Source organism: Coregonus clupeaformis, chromosome 6 (assembly GCF_020615455.1).
Source record: "Coregonus clupeaformis isolate EN_2021a chromosome 6, ASM2061545v1, whole genome shotgun sequence".
NCBI lineage: Eukaryota > Metazoa > Chordata > Actinopteri > Salmoniformes > Salmonidae > Coregonus > Coregonus clupeaformis.
In genome coordinates, this window is record NC_059197.1 from 3,103,767 (window position 1) to 3,121,201 (window position 17,435).

The following is a 17,435-nucleotide window of genomic DNA, read 5'->3' on the forward strand; positions in this document are numbered from 1 at the left end:
AGTATCCTCTGTTAAAGATACCCTCAGTGGACATCATCAGCGGTCATTTACTCACAGACACTTTCTCGCTCACACAAACACACAATCTGGAGAAACAAATTAAAATAATTTTAAAAGCCTGTGGGTCTAAATGATGACAGTAACATCAGTAACATCAACTACTATTTAACATCAACTACTGGTAATTATATTTATTCATTGTAATTGCCGATGTCCATCAGGTTTGTCTTCAATGCTGAGAAAACCAAGCTAACCAACTCCAAGGACAAGTTAAAGTGTATCATAAGGTCAGATGTTTTGACTCATTTGTGTCTAATGTATTTGCTATGTGCTTGGACAGAGATGGTTGCATTGCAGGATGAGGGCATGTTCAATCATGCACATTGAATCAGACTCTCCTTCAAGCCACTAACACAGACAGAGGTGTGTTGGGGTAGATAGTGCATAATGCAACATTTGCAGTTAAATTTAAATTCAAGCTTATTCCATAACTAGAAAACAACCTTGACAGTTACAGTCATGCGAGGTCCATAACCATATACTCAACAAAAATATAAACGCAACATGTAAAGTGTTGGTCCCATGTTTCATGAGCTGAAATAAAAGATACCATACGCACAAAAACCTATTTATATCAAATGTTGTGCACAAATTTGTTTACATCCCTGTTAGTGAGCATTTCTCCTTTGCCAAGATAATCCATCCACCTGACAGGTGTGGCATATCAAGAAGCTGATTAAACAGCATGATCAGGAACAGAAACAGCAAGGGTGTACCTTGTGCTGGGGACAATAAATGGCCACTCTAAAATGTGCAGTTTTGTCACACAACACAATGCCACAGATGTTTCAAGTTTTGAGGCATGCTGACTGCAGGAATGTCCACCAGAGCTGTTGGCAGAGAATTGAATGTTAATTTCTCTACCGTAAGCCGTCTCCAACATCGTTTTAGAGAATTTGGTAGTACATCCAACTAGGGCTAGGCAAAATGGCCTAAAAATCATATCTCTATTCTTTCAAACTTATGGGCGATTCACGATATATATCTCGATTCTCTTTATGTTTTCTCTAAAGAAGCGTTGTTGTACAATTAAAGGTCAAATACATTGCATTTCAAACAGTCGGCAATAATCTAAAGAATTTGGGGCTTGTGAAGTTATAAATATGCTAAATGTAAGCCTTCCTTAATCATAAGACCAACTAATTATTTTATTATTTCATCAAAATAGTTTAACCTGCTTTTGTTTTGCAATAATCAATAACCTGGCTTTCAAGTCTGTCTATAAAAATGCCCTTTTTTGTTACAAATTTAACTAGAACCATCCATAATGCACATTCACTAATAATGACTAACTTATTGTAGCAGGCTATCAATCTCTCAAGCCCACGTGCTAGTGATTATCCTGATATAATTGTGTTTTCTGCTTATTGCATATTTATAAAACACAGACTAGACAGCTAGCATAACAGTCTTTGGCTAAAATGCTGCTAGCTTTACGTGGTACCCCAATGCCGCGCGCGACAAACTGAGCATTCATTTTCCAGAATCAATGTTCATTGATACTCTCGTTTTAGTAGTGTCTGCTCTGCGCGCTATTTGAGTAGTTGAGACATAAAAAGGGTATCGTTAGAAAAGTTAACTTCTCCTCTATTACAGTAAAATAATGTCTCAATGTGTTTTGGTGTCCATATGACCGATTCTGTTGGACGAGTTGAAACCGGTTGTCAGAGAGTCCTTTGTTGGCGTGGGAGGCAGGGGGAGGGGCTTGGTGTGTGTGTGTAAACCATAGAGGAAGAGGCAAAGTCCTAAAATCTGTCCAAAATAAGGCCAATGTGTTTCCATTGGGCTTGTTTTGGACCTAAGCTTGTTGCCTGCCTTCCCGCCTTTGGGACAACGACTCCCATTGTTAGGGCGGAGACATGAGCATCTCGTCATTATATACAGATCTCTGGTTTAACAGAGGAGCGAAACACACGAGACCAAAAATACAACAGGAGAACAAGCGGACATAAACGCTCATGAAAACTACAAATAAAAAAACCTTGATTCTTGCGATACAGGCACTTGGAATATCGTGCAAAACCATCAATTCAAATTAATTTGATATATCGCCCAGCCCTACGTCCAACCAGCCTCACAATCGCAGACCACGTGTAACCACGCCAGCCCAGGACCTCCACATCCGGCTTCTACACCTGCGGGGTGGTCTGAGACGAGCCATCCGGAGAGCTGATGAAACTGTGGGTTTGCACAACTGAAGAATTTCTGCACATACTGTCAGAAACCGTCTCAGGGAAGCTCATCTGTGTGCTCATCATCCTCACCAGGGTCTTGGCCTGACTGCAGTTCGGTGTCGTAACCGACTTTAGTTGGCAAATGCTCACCTTCGATGGCCACTTGCACGCTGGAGAAGTGTGCTCTTCACGGATGAATCCCGGTTTCAACTGTACCGGGCAGATGGCAGACAGCGTGTATGGTGTTGTGTGGACGAGCGGTTTGCTGATGTCAACGTTGTGAACAAAGTGCCCCATGGTGGCGTTGGGGTTATGGTATGGGCAGGCATAAGCTATGGACACCGAACACAATTGCATTTTATCGATGGCAATCTGAATGCACAGAGCTACCGTGACGAGAGCCCCATTGTCGTGCCATTCATCCACCGCCATCACCTCATATTTCAGCATGATAATGCACGGCCCCATGTCGCAAGGATCTGTACACAGTTCCTGTTTAGGCTGAAAATGTTCTAGTTCTTCCATGGCCTGCATACTTACCAGACGTCACCCATTGAGCATGTTTGGGATACTCTGGATCGACGTGTACGACAGCGTGTTCCAGTTCCCGCCAATATCCAGCAACTTCACACAGCCATTGAAGAGGAGTGGGACAACAATCCACAGGCCACAATCAACAGCCAGATCAACTCTATACGAAGGAGATGTGTCGCGCTGCATGATTAAAATGATTGGTTTTCTGTGACCAACAGATGCATATCTGTATTCCCAGTCATGTGAAATCCATAGATTAGGGCCTAATGAATTTATTTAAATTGACTGATTTCCTTATATGAACTGTAACTCAGAAAACCTTTGAAATTGTTGCATGTTGAGTTAATATTTTTGTTCAGTGTATAACAACCATCCCATTGGAATAAGCATAATATCAAGTCAAACATCAAGTAAAGTTCTTCCCTCTGATCCTATGTTGTGACGGCCATATCATTATTATCCGAGTATCAACTGCTCATCTAACCTCTGTTCCAGACAATCTTTGGGAGAATCTCAATTGGTTTTGCTCGACTCCTTGCGTCCTCTCCTCAGTCCTTGTCTGCTTTTGAAAAAGGTCAAAGGTAATCGAGGAGTAGAGCCGAGGAGAGGAAAAAATGTGCTTGTATGAAACCAATTTAGCTAGTTGTTCAAGACATGTTATAGATAAAAGGATAAGTAGCGTATTGTTTTTAAATGTGTGCATGCTTTTATCCTTCGAGAAAACAACAGCTGATTCAAAGGGGGTGTGGCGGATTTTAAAACACTTCCGCGCTAGCCGCCGGGAGGATACTCTTGTGCATCCTCTGCCGAAGTAGGTAATCGAGGATGTGAGCATACTCCTCTGTTCGTCTACTAACTAATTTACGCTTTTCTTGACCACTCAATCATTTATCGGTTTCTAGGTCACGGAGGAGAGTAGGATGGAGGAGTTGCAGTGAGGACAGACTTTTTCCCAATTGAGAATCTCCCACTAGCAAACCACTGTGGGTACTTCCTTTTCCTGTTGTACTCACCACCACACATCCACTCCCTGTTACATTCAATTACACCACTAATAGGCCTTATGACGAAGCGTAGAAGGCTGGTTGACCAAACTAACAGCCTATTACGTACAGTATCTGGCAAACCAAACCGAATGTTGTTTAGGGCCAAGTTTGGCCCGCAAACCCTACTTTGGGCGGCCCGGCTCTATAGCAACAATAGCATAAAACCCTATCCCTCTAATCCACTATCCCCTCTCTGAATCTCCCTCCCAATCCCTTTAGTTGTCTGTATAGTGATGGAGGACAGCGGAAATACCCTGATGAATGAAGTAGAAAAGGTGCTTTGGTGAAGAAATGTCACTTCCTTATGTTATAAAATATATTTTATCAAGACAAATATGATTATTTATGTTCTGAATTGTTCATTGTGGTCTTTCTCTAAAATATAATTAACATTATGTCCAAAAAGTTGGATTTCATATCCTAATACATCTGATAATAAGCACCAAGCTCTCTTGACATAGCAGTGCCGGTTTCTCGTAACAACTTTGGAGGATCTTACATTTTGTGGTCGTCGTCTTCAAAGTTGTTTTCCGCGGGTCGCAAAAAACACAATTAGCATGACACGACCTGAATTAAATGTAAAATGCTTTGAAAATAAAAAGCTTGGTATACGCTCTGTGCTCCGTTGACAGGGCATAAAATTAACTTTTTGGTCCACCAGCCACTGTGGCAGGTAGATAACAAAATCTACCAGCTACTCAGATTTTTTACCAGACAAAATATACCTGAGTCTTTTAACCAAAATATCACAGATGAGACAAAAAAGGTCACCTGCCCCTTTAAGGGCAGGAGGTTAACATGGTAGCATGACTCAAGTCATCTTTGTTCCTGTGAGATTGAGTCTGACTAGTAGAAGCATTGTCTTTTCTTCCCTAGCAGTTGAAACTCAAACATAGAACAACAACCTAGCTCGTGAACAAAAACAATGTAAATAGCCAAGAAACACAAGGCCAAAGTCTCACTTCAGTAGACCTTCGTTTCAAGTAAATTAGACCAACTTTTATGCCTGTGCGCAGCGCTTCAAATTTAGCCTCTCCCCAGCCAGGCAGTGTTGCAGCGCGAGGTGGAATAGGCTATATAGGATTCGTAGTTCTTTGACTTTGTGTGATTAATTTACCAGCTATGAAACAAAACGGCAGAAATACTTAGAAAACAGCTACTGCTGCATTTACTTTGCTATAAATGTGATCATACTTGACTATTTTTTGTCACAAATGCGAGTGAAATGCTTGCACTGTGGAGCCCTGACCACCCGCCATTGCGGTGAAATACACATCTTACCCGCCATTGCCAATATCTACCCGCAGGTGGGGGGTGTTAATTTTAGGCCCTGTCCGTTGACATTTCACAGAGATACGCATGTATTAATTTCGAATTAATATGAAACATGTATACTAAAATATGAAAATCCTACGTCATGTCTCAAAATCGATATCCATCTTCTCTCTATATTGTTTTATGTCCTGCGGATTTACCCATTGGTCAAAATATGTGTTTTTGATTGGACACCCTAAGTAGTAGTTCTATAAAGTAGTATTATCCTATTCAATTGACACTGTAATTCAAGAGTGGTGGCTGACTTTTTTAAATATATGTTTTAAGGTACAAGTTTCACTGACAGATTTAGGATAGCTAGATAGATATGTAGAGAGAGGGATACAGGAGACAAAGTGAGTGGCGGGACGGGGGATCCAACCGCCGCCTCCATAGGCATATGTGGTCCGGGGACGGTGGCACTACCACTCGAGCAGCTCCCGTTACAGCTTTACACATCCAGTTTGCTCCTTTATTCATGCACCTCTGTTAGACGGCGGGGTAGTGACAGTATACCTGTTCCTCTAGTGTTGTACACAGTACACCTACCACGCACATCTGTCCTTTCTGTCTGTCCTTTCTGTCTGACTGTCTGATATTGTGCTGTAGGCCTCCCTCCTACTATCTTTGCCAGTGTAGTAGTTATCTCATCTACCGGTCTCTGTATATTGTAGTATTTCTATATAGACCTACCTTCTGTCTCTGTCTTTGTCTCTGGAGCGGCTCCGCGAGCGGCCGCGTCAGCTGGACCTCTTGCTGCGGCTGGTCACCCGGCTGCCAGAGGAGCTGGTGGAAGAGGAGTACCTTCTGTGCTTCTCCTTCTTCTTCCTCCTGCTACGGCTGTCCTCCTCCCTGTCAGAGGAGTGGCGACCCATTATCCCTCACTTCACTGGGTCTACAGGCCAAAAAGGAGAAAGAGCATAAGAGCAGGAAAAAGGACGTCTTATTTAATCAAACGCTCATTCATTGATTGTTCAGACGAAACAGTAGGCTTACATCTAGCCAATTACACTCAACTCCACGATTTATGATGGAGTTGAGTAGCGACTAGTGTGGGCGGACTGGAGCTCCGACATAACATAAAATTGTTTTTATCAAAAACTACTGATTTCAGCACACAAAGAATAGCCTGCAATTACACACGACATTGTTCTGTGTAATTGCAGGCTATTCTTTGCATGCTGAAATGAGTAGCTTTCAGAGAGCGCTCCAGTCAACACTAGTCGCCTCTCAACTCCATCGTAAATCGTGGAGTTGAGTTTAGTCAGCCAGCCTACATCCTGCAATGTGAAGCTATACTGTGGCGTCATTGTTTAATGTCCACCTTCCTTCCTCCAAGACTGACATGTGACTAAATAACTTTTCTATTCTGAATATACATGTGCAGTCAGTATGCCAGAGAGCTAACGTTAGTTAGTTAACTTCACCAACTCGGCTCCACCTGCCTTATAAGAGTGCGTGGACAGAATGTAAACAATTAACTTACATTGTCATAGAGCTAACTAGCGACAGTTTGCTATCCATTCTCAAATAATTGTTCAAATAGTTATTGTTTATGCATGTGTTAAGAAGTAACTGTGACGTTTTAATTTGCAGGTTATAGCATGCTGACAGAATGTGCACTTTCAAAACTGCTGGCATGTTAGCTAACGTGTTAGCTTAAGTTTGCAGTTAAACACAGCTGACTATCCTATGGCTAGGCATTTTTGTGTTACGCGCGACCTTATTCTGGTGCTCGGTAAATAGCTACAACGTTATTAACAGCATTGATGTATTTCAAACATTACTTATACAGTGACTGTAAATGGGGGGGAAAACAACGATTCATACCAGGTATCTTGTTACAAATATCCCTCCTTCATTTGAAAACCACTCGAAATACACGGCCATGCACTGCTCAAAAGACTCCACTAGTAGATCAAGAGCACATCGATTGGAGAACGTTCGGATGAAACATGCAGTCAAGAAAATCTACAACAGAGCAATCGTTCGTGTATATCTCAATCAACGACCTCTAGGCTACTGTAGAGATCCTACTCTTGTCATATTTTGCCAATTATGTATAGCCTACATTTCGTGAAGTTGCATAAGTTTTGTTACAATATATAGTATATAGCCTGGGCTATGGGAACAAGTAGCCTAAAGTTGTAGGCCTATAATGAAACGGGCATTTTTTATTTTGGGTTATCATGAGTGGACAATCAACTGTGAATGCTGAATAATCTTCTAATTGGTTATTATTACAAATGTTACTGCTCATGTAATTTGAGATTTTTTTTGAATTGTAGACCTATTAGACCTGCAATCAATTTTAAATGTTTACATTTTGCCTACATTTTAGTCAATTAGCAGTCGCTCTTATCCAGGTAGACTTACAGTTAGTTCATTCATCTTAAAATAGCTAGGTGGGACAACCACATATCACAGTCCAATCAAATTTAGCCTCTCACATACGAATATAAATTATCATTACGCCTATTTCAAAAGAACATCGCCTACTCAGATTTTGCGTAACTTGATGCATTAGCACTTGAAGTTCATTATAGGGCAGATAGGCTACATAAGCAAAGTAGCATTTCTTTCTTTATGGTTAAGATTGTCGCATTGCATGAAAATAGTACGATATGAAAGTAATGTCAATGATGTCAGACTATTCCAAGTTTCGTCTTATAGCCTGCTTTTAATAAAGGACTCTTCCCAAAAAGACTACCTCTCAAATAAATTAGTGAAAGAAAGCATTTGAGGTTGCTTGAGGAACAACATTCGTTTGTGCACTCTATGCATTTGCTCATATTAGGCCTACGTAGAATTAATAATAATAATCTGATAGGTCTAGGAATGATTTAGACCTGCTGTAATGAATTGAATAGGAATTTTGCTCTTTGGTCCACAGGTTTTGTCTTTACGCGCGCAACACACACATACACACACACACACACACACACACACACATACGCACAAGGCACACACATATTCCATACATACCCACACAAAGGGAACCTATAATTGTTTGGGTTGATTATCAATTTAGGACTATTGGAGTGAATACAGGTTATATAGCATATCATCTCCTAAAATACCGTAGGCCTAGTCTAAATAAATGTCCGATAGCCTATAGTTTTCTTGTCTCTCGGTTTTCCTATGTTAAAACTTTAACTCTGAGATGTTTCCATGGTAGCTTACCTATGGAAATTGTGTTCTATTAGTAGCCTAACCTTTACGACATCCCACGTTGAAATGGATCGAACATGTTTATCTTTGCAATTGCTAGAACTTAAACTACTAAAGTGTGTAGGTCTTTGTACTTATTTTGATATAAATAGCATGTTGCAGATGAACTTGAATTATCTAGCCTAATAGCAGCCTATAATTTCTGCTGCTTTCAGAGGACGCCGAAAAATAATTAATGCCTAAGGTTCAAGAGCAGAGACATCATGAATTTTTAATAAGGGGAATTGTTCGAGCCTGTGTGTGGAAATAGTATTTTATATAGATTATCAATAAACGCGCTTAATTTTGCATCACATTTACAAGTGATAGCCTATCATACAGCTGTATCCCATCCCATTCTGTCTTATGTTTAGCCTTTTTCAGTTCACTTAATTGCTTTGTCCCCACGGCATCCAGTAACCTTCACCGTAAGTGAACCATTGTTTATTTATTTTGCAAATATGCAATAATTTCAATAGGCTGTCAACTTAAGAAACCATAATTAACACGCCCAATGGCAACGCATCACATGAAACGCTTTAATTAAACGTTTAGTTGCTGTTTAACATTCTAATGGCGTGAGAAAGTCTATCGAGATTTGATATTAACCAATATAGTTTCCCTAATGACTTCAGATTCAAACTTAGCCTATAATTGCTGATTTGAAAAGTAAATAAATTCTCTAATAAATGAAAACAAAAATGTGAGATCAGTTTTAGCATTTCAGTTGTCATTTGAAGAAAACAACTATTGATCATAATTATTTGGCCATCATTAGCCTCAGTTAAAAACAGGCAAGTAAAAAACAAAATCAGAGACGAATAATTAATTATGCTATCTTCCAAATCAGGGGATACATATGTATTATTATTATTATTATTATTATTGTTATTATTATTATTATTATTATTATTATTGTGATTATTATTTATATGATAGCTCCTTATCAAATTGTTTTTCTTATCATGACAAATTACACACAAAAAATGACTAACAAGTAAGATACAGAAACTATCAACATGCAGCACAGTTGATCTGTTATTGCTTCAACTATGTGTTTATTCGCTGTTATTCGAGCACATACAGAACATTTGTTCAAACACGATATCGTTGCATGTTAGTCAAGGTGTGTGTCTGGTTACGGTGAGCCTCCACCATCAGCATCCCAGTTGGTCCTCTCTTTACCTTTCTCTCTCCGTATCACTGTCGTTGTATCTTTTTTCCCAGATCACAGAGATTTGGAGGAAGCTCCGTTATGTGCTCCACGCACGAGCTTATCATTTTCAGTTTTAGCCACACCCCTGCAGAGAACCTGCCCATCTCCCTGGTGCTTAAAAAACTAACTCAGGACAATAGCAACGAATCCACGCTTAATTAAATTAATTAGTCCTTCTTGTCAATCTTGGATTAATGGCCAATAGCAACCTCGTAAGAATGATGTGAAATCTGAAGAGCTGCTAATGTGTTTTTCGAGGCTGTCAGTATATGGCGAAGGGAAGGGGGCTCATCCCGGCATCCTGAGGGGAGGTAATTTGCACGGATCAAGGGGCAGGCTTTGCAAAGTATAAATACTGTGACTTCAATAGCTGATCACCAGCAGGTTGGAACTCCGCAGCAAGAAGAAATTTGGCCGAGATCTTATACATTTAGCTGCAGCACGAGATACAGAGTTGGCAACAACATCACCTTGCATTTAGGTCGACAAAAATAAACACTCTTGATGTCTTAAGCTGTTGTGGAACTGAGAGAGAGAGAGAGAGAGAGAGAGAGAGGGAGGGAGAGAGAGAGAGAACGAGAGAGAGCGTGACAGAACAAGACGGGGAGATTTTTTGGAGCAGTGATGGAAGAACTTACCGCGTTTGTCTCGAAGTCTTTTGATCAGAAAGTGAAGGAAAAGAAGGAGGTGATCACGTACAGGGAGGTGCTGGAGACCGGATCCGCGCGAGCCAGGGAGGGTCTCGCCACGGAACCGAATCGTGAGGAAATGAACGATATCGCTCGGGCGGACGCGCGATCGCCAGGCAGGGAACCGGACATGCTGGGACCAGAGAGAACCAGGGATGTGGGAAGCCCGAAACTGATCGATGGTAAACTAGCTTAGTGCTATGCGTTCATACGGTTTTCTTATGTGATTTACAAAAATGTAACTGCTTTGAGGTTATACAAAGTGAAATGTTCTTGAATTATAATCTAAACGTTCATACTTTGGGAATATCCCGTGCGCTAAAACAATAACAACTTTGACAAACATGTTGCGGGCCTAGTCAAAGAAATTAAGCATGCATGCTTTGGTGTATATCGCTGAGAGAGAAAAAATGAAAGTGTTGCTTCTAGAAGTTGGTTTACGTTAATAGGCCTACGTGCATGGTTTATCACTCTTTTGTATTTGGAATTTTTCCCAATGACTCGTTTGACTTCATATGACTTTGAGTGACACTAAAAGTAAGCTTAAGTTTATAGCCTAGTTGTTGTCATAAGGTGTAGTCACTGTGTAATGCAATGTTGCGTGTAATATCAGGCCCATAATTGAATTAGGTATGCCTATCCGGTTAAGTGCTTTTCTGTCTGAAGAGAAATGGTATAGCATGCTTTTAAAAGATCAACGCATTTATTTTGGATTTCAATAATTATCATGGCTGGTCACTGTGTAACCCCCTCTGAAGCTCGATGCAATTTCAGTAACAAGAAAAAAGGTGTTGTACTGAGATATTCATCAATGGCAAAAAGACAGAAAGGCTGGCGGAAATAAATGGCTATTTAAATGATCCAATAACACTAAAATCAATAGGCCTAGCAGAAATGATTAATATTAATATGTTTATATGTTTTATCATACATGTTCTCTAATCATTTTATTTGATTATGTCATCAGTAATTATACATCATAACAATAATAATAGCCTAATAATAATATTACTATTTTGAATTGGTATTAATAACACAAAATGTTGCTTTAAAACATACAGGCTCTTTCTCTATATCATATTGATCACTAATTGCATTGGCCTAGATAAAATAAATAGCCTAATTGTTGCATTAGCTGGGATGGTAATATTTTACATCTTCAAATGTGAATCACAGTCGTTTCACTTTATACAACCGTGGAGAATGGCATTGGGCAGATCAAATGAGATAAACCCCACACTTGCACACCAGGTAGACCTATACCTTAGTAAAAATCATATCATAGCCATTACAATACAATTATAGTGACATCAAGAAAATATCAACCGAGCTGCTGGTCCTATATCCTATTTAGGACACAGGAAAACCCGAGCTATGATGAGCGATCGGACATCCAATAGTGGGCACCTCTATGCATATTTATAAGGAGTTAATAATTGAAGACCTTTCTGTAGGACTACAAAACATTCGAAGCTGATATTGGTGTAATGCTTGGGAGGATGGATCCACATGTTCTCTTTAGCAAGGTCGTTGTGTGATGCCTCCTCCTCTACCCTTGTATAGCTGAGGCCTTTTTACTCACCTCATTCATTTGCTGCTACCCCTCTCTGTAGGTACCACGCACATGAAAGAGAGAAAAGAGGACACAAAGCAAATGGAGGACGAGGCACAGACTAAAATCAAGCAGAGGAGAAGTCGGACTAACTTTACACTGGAGCAATTGAACGAGCTAGAGCGGCTATTCGATGAGACCCATTACCCGGACGCCTTCATGCGCGAGGAGCTGAGCCAGCGGCTAGGGCTGTCCGAGGCTCGAGTACAAGTAAGGGGCTCTCTATCTTATTTTCGTTTTTTTTCTGTGTGTAAAGATATCGATTGTTGCTCATATTAGGAATATTTTACAAAAGCGAACCTGATGATGTTATGTATGCTGGCTAGAGAGGAACAGTTGTCCTCATGTTCTCGACTACTTTTAAGCACAGAGGGAAACCATGTACCACTACCGGTCTCTAGAGAATGGGGTTTATTGACATGCTTCTTGTGGTTTGAAGTTATTTGGGATTACATTTTTGGGGCATAGCACCATTCTAAAATGTGAAACTATAAGCAATTGATCCACATTTTATCATGGATGTATTAGTCTAGCAAAAAAACTAAAATTAAAATGCTAAAATGGTTTAAATCTAATGTTCTCTCGGTGTGTGTGTGTGTGTGTGTGTGTGTGTGTGTGTGTGTGTGTGTGTGTGTGTGTGTGTGTGTGTGTGTGTGTGTGTGTGTGTGTGTGTGTGTGTGTGTGTGTGTGTGTGAGAGAGAGAGAGAGAGAGAGAGAGAGAGAGAGAGAGAGAGAGCGAGAGAGAGGGAGAGAGAGAGAGAGAGAGAGAGAGAGAGAGAGAGAGAGAGAGAGAGACAGAGAGAGAATAAAGAAAGAAAGAGAGATGTTATTCCATGTAAAAAATAATAATAACGCTATACAGTGTATCTCAATTAGGGCCTAGAATATTTTCAAATAGATAGGCCTATTGTGCGCTCCATAATTTGCGAAGTTTTAGATTACAGTTTTGTTAAACATTTTATTATACGATTAATTTTATTAAGAAACTCTTTTAAATCAGACATTCAAAATCCTGCAGAAAACAAAAAAGCCTAAATGTTGCTCGCACGAGATACATCTGTCTTGTATTTTTTTCCACCGGGAAAGACCATCTGTACTACTGAAACCCAATAAGCCGTTTTGGAGAGGGGGGGCTTCAATCTCTGTGTAACGGGAGAAGAGCAACTGAGCCGGGCAATAACAATGAACATAGACATCGGTTCTGATCTGATTTATCAAACCTCATAATATCTTATTTCAGCCTCTTTCATCCCTTATGCCTTGGCCCAGGGAGACGACGGGGCGAGTATTTATTCACTGAATATGTCGGTTCTTTCTAAAATATCATTAAAACGAGCCCAAAAGACCTCCCTCCCTCCAAAAAAGTTAAAGCAAGCGCTTTTTGCAACGTCTCCCGGCGAGAGTTGGAATTTTACCAAGGCGTATTGTGTCACAAGCTAGGCGAGTGCAAGGAGCACAGCTCGAGGATTTACATACATTATTTATTATTTTCCTCCCAAATCAAGATCTGCCACTCTTTCTATTTTCAGTCCATGATGTAAACGACCATGCGATTTATGGGGCCCTTTTCTAGCCACAGTTGCATGCAGGGATGAAAGGACAATTTCCTGCACAAAGGCCAATATATTTTTGTTTTAAAAAGTAGTAACGTCTTTACTCACTTCATGGTGGGCTCTTCGCTTCTGTTTTCATTCTACGCCCATAACATAAAGATTTATAATAAAACCAATAAGACACGAGATGTATGTTATATTGCAGTGTTGACACGGCTACGTGGTCAAAATATGAGGTTGGAGCTTAAGATATATTGGTAGACTTATCAATATCATTTCTATTCTATCCATAATGCGCTCTGTGCAGGAGAAGTGATAAACTGTGTTGTGGACTAATTTATCCACAGCTTTGTAGGGGATTCAAAGTAGATTATCATAGTAATGAGACGCCTTATCTCCGTTCCAAGCCTACTCCTCGGAAAATTATGCTTTTAAGGAACAGAAAGAAAAGAAAAGAGCTATCCTCAAAAAGAGCTTTGTGTAGTGCGTGTTATAGCAGTAATTAAACGAAACTGTAAAGCATTTAAATGCTTCAGGAACATAGATTTTCCTGCAGATTAAGGTAATTAATTTCACCAGCTATTAATGAGAGAGAGCTTTTCTCAGATCGCATTGCTCAGATGTCCAAAGCCGTAATCACATGCTGCTATCGGATATCAGAGAAGCAATTCGGTTCTTCTGGGACGCTAATCTATAGAAAGATGAAACCGGTGCTGAGAAGGTAACTTATTTTGGTCCAATATAGCCTGCAAATGTCGAACAAGCGTGTTTACACCACTATAATATGATAATAACGTTCCCCCTTCTCGTTGTGGTCTACTGTCTTACGTTGTATTTAGCCTGCACCCTTGTCGTAAATGTAATAATTAAAATCTGGTGTTAAGCGCCCGCATTAATATTTCAGGGCTCCTTTGGGATATTGTTTTTCTGCGGTTGTAGTCATTTTGAGCGGAATTACACATGCCCTCACAAGCAGCTGCCAATCACCGTCACTAATTAATTTCTCTCCTCGCAGGTTTGGTTTCAGAACCGGAGGGCCAAATGCAGAAAGCAGGAGAATCAGTTACACAAAGGTGCGTTTCTATAATTTGTCCACCTGCAATATCCTCTTTTAGGCGTGATGATAATAATTGTTAACATTTGGAGAGGGATACAAGAACATGTTTGAAAACCATAAGCATCAAGGGTGCCTATAAATTGTAATGCATCAAATGCACAACAAAGACTATAGGCCAGGGCTTTCCAACCCTGTTCCTGGAGAACTACCGTCCTGTAGGTTTTCACTCCAACCCTAATCTAGCGCACCTGATTCTAATAATTAACTGGTTGATAAACTGAATCAGGTTAGTTACAACTGGGGTTGGATTGAAAACCTACAGGACGGTAGCTCTCCAGGAACAGGGTTGGAGAGCCCTGCTATAGGCTATATATGCAAACAATCTAGATGGAGTTTGCATGGTAGTAGGCTCCCTGAATCTTTATCCTGTTGTGCTATTTTAACTCCATTATTTTGGATAATAATTCGTTGTTTCCAGAGTATAAATATTTGCCTCAATTATAATCTAGAGACTATTTCCCTTACAGATGTGCTATCTTTTCTTCCAGGAGTTCTCATTGGAGCTGCGAGTCAGTTTGAAGGTTGTCGTGTAGCGCCATATGTCAACGTGGGGGCCTTACGGATGCCATTCCAACAGGCAAGTTACTTTGAAGCGTGCAGTCTTTGACTAAACCAATCTCCAGACTGCTGTCTTGGCACAGGCCTTGTCCAAATGGAATGGGACAACACCAGTGTTCTAATGATAGGGGGTTACAAAAATCTTATTCAGATAATCTTATAAGGCCGTTAGGCTTGTTATCAGACCCTCGAGTGAATACCCATTGTAGCCAATGCCACATGACATATTTAATAGAAAATCCCCCAGTTGTTAGGTATTTTTAAATGGTGTTCTCAAGTTGTGGTAGATTTGATTCAATGGATATAGTGTGTTTTATATGGGCTTGCATTAAACATGTTCTCCCATAACAGACAGAAGGGTTGGATTCAATTCCATCTCAATTCCAGCTGAAAAGGACTTTAAATATTAATTGAAAATGCCCTTTTCATATTCATATTATTGGATGTAATTTAAATGGAATTGGACCCAATGAATACTTGATTAAATTAATACAAGACAGCCTTCCACAAGTTAGCTAATGTGTTTCTCCCCTCTCTTCCCCATCCGTGCGTCCGTAGGATAGTCATTGCAACGTGCCGCCCTTCTCCTTTCAGGTCCAGGCGCAACTGCAGTTGGACAGCGCGGTGGCCCACGCGCACCATCACCTGCACTCTCACCTGGCAGCGCACGCGCCTTACATGATGTTTCCGGGCCCTCCGTTTGGTTTGCCCTTGGCTACGCTCGCGGCTGAATCCGCCTCTGCTGCCTCGGTTGTGGCCGCAGCTGCAGCCGCCAAAAACACCAACAAAAACTCCAGTATTGCAGATCTGAGACTCAAGGCCAAAAAACACGCGGCAGCTCTGGGACTGTGACTAGGCGTGCAACAAGGCGTCTATGGCGTCTAAAATGCCTACATTATTGACTGAGAGTCGAAACAAAAAAGGCTTACAAAGTGAAAGCAAGGACATATTCATGTTTTTTTTATGAAGGACATGTATAACTATTGAAAATAGGCTATTTATGAGATAAAACAAAGATAACAGACTGTGAAATCGATATTAATTTTGGATCTCAACGAAAAGGGCGGGAGTTTATGTAGGCTACATTTTCACAATGCAACGTGGGAACTGCACCAACGTAAAACAAGTGTGGCGTCAATGAGCAAGATTGCCAAGAGGAACGATGCCGATGGGACGTTCGATTCTTTGTGAAACAAGGCGAACTATTCTGCGTTCTTTTTCGTTATTAGGCTATATTATTATTTCCCTTTGAAACTATAGAGGCTGGCCTCGTTATATTTAAAAAAAAAAAAATATCTGTAAAGGAAACAACGGATGTTCGTGAACGAATAGAGAGACAAAAAAAAGACCCTTATGTGACAGGTTTTTTCTGTTCTTCTTGTCCAAATGAAAACTCCTCTGCAGTGTTGCATGAATTTCTTTCCTCACAGATGACGTAATTTGAGTCGGTTCCATTTCACTCTCGTACTCTCCTCCATGGACAGCAGACAGACAGACACTTGGAGGAACTAACGAAGCTCTCACTTGAATGTCAGAGTATTTGGACCTCGTGGCTTCTAGCCATGCAGGGATGTGTGGAATTCAGACATTTGCCATCAATGTTACGTTATTTTGTGAATGGTGAACTTCAGTTAGTCTATGAAGTTTTATCCAATGCAATGAGTGCATTTGCGAGTGATTCGACCTACTGAAAGCGCAATATAATGTCGCTTTTTAAGAACAACAAATATTTGGACAATAATTGCAGTAGGCTATATGTGAGACGGTACGGGGCATATGTAAAATATGTTAATACACAAGAAACATGCATTATTTTTTGTTATTTTGTGGCTTATGAATGCATTGTGAGAGCATTTTTGTTTTCTATTTTACTTTCCTTCCGTGTGTAAAAATCATGTGCATTCTGTAGGCTATGTAATGTTGATGTTTTTATAACAGTGAAAGTGAACGTAGCCTGCCTGAGGCACGGATTTCTAAAAATATCATAGAAATTATTTTACTTTTTTCATCACTTATGTGAAACGTGAACTCACCTAAACAAAATGTTTTCGGTTCATAGAATAAATCAAGTGAAGTTTCTTTTTATGATAGCCTCTGTTTACATTCCTTTTTCATTCAATTTTGTCTCTAGTGTAGGGTGTAGCCTAGGTTCGATGGATAAACATTTATTTTATTATAATTTCAGATTATTATTGCTGTATTATGATTCCATATTATCTTTGCACTAAGGGTATTATTGCAATTATTATAATAGGCTAATATGTATTATTATTATTATTATTATTATTACTATTATTATTATTTAGCCTACTACTCATACTACTTCTGTTACTACAATCGATTGTATTCAGG

General features: G+C 40.1%; 1 protein-coding gene and 1 long non-coding RNA gene across 6 annotated transcripts in view; one reads left to right on the top strand and one right to left on the bottom strand.

Moving 5' to 3' along the window:
• Positions 1–7,032, bottom strand: part of LOC121567332 — a 104,993-nt gene extending 97,961 nt beyond the window's left edge. For both annotated transcript variants that reach the window (XR_006001097.1, XR_006001098.1), the window contains exons 1-2: positions 6,959–7,032; positions 5,822–6,023 (exon numbers count right to left, since the gene is read on the bottom strand). This is a non-coding gene — a long non-coding RNA (uncharacterized LOC121567332). The remainder of the gene's footprint in view (positions 1–5,821; positions 6,024–6,958) is intronic.
• Positions 7,033–9,632: 2,600 nt separating this feature from the next.
• Positions 9,633–17,168, top strand: LOC121567331 (short stature homeobox protein 2). 4 transcript variants are annotated; one of them, XM_041877296.2, is made up of 5 exons: positions 9,633–10,425; positions 11,857–12,065; positions 14,424–14,481; positions 14,993–15,102; positions 15,678–17,168. In XM_041877296.2, exons 1-5 carry the CDS (start codon positions 10,179–10,181, stop codon positions 15,933–15,935), a joined length of 882 nt encoding a protein of 293 aa, XP_041733230.1. In that variant the 5' UTR covers positions 9,633–10,178; the 3' UTR covers positions 15,936–17,168. The 4 variants fall into 4 exon arrangements, with proteins under 4 accessions (XP_041733230.1, XP_041733228.1, XP_041733231.1 ...); XM_041877294.2 differs by having other exon boundaries at positions 9,645–10,425; positions 15,642–17,168; XM_041877297.2 differs by having other exon boundaries at positions 9,651–10,425; positions 15,014–15,102.
• Positions 17,169–17,435: the final 267 nt, after the last annotated feature.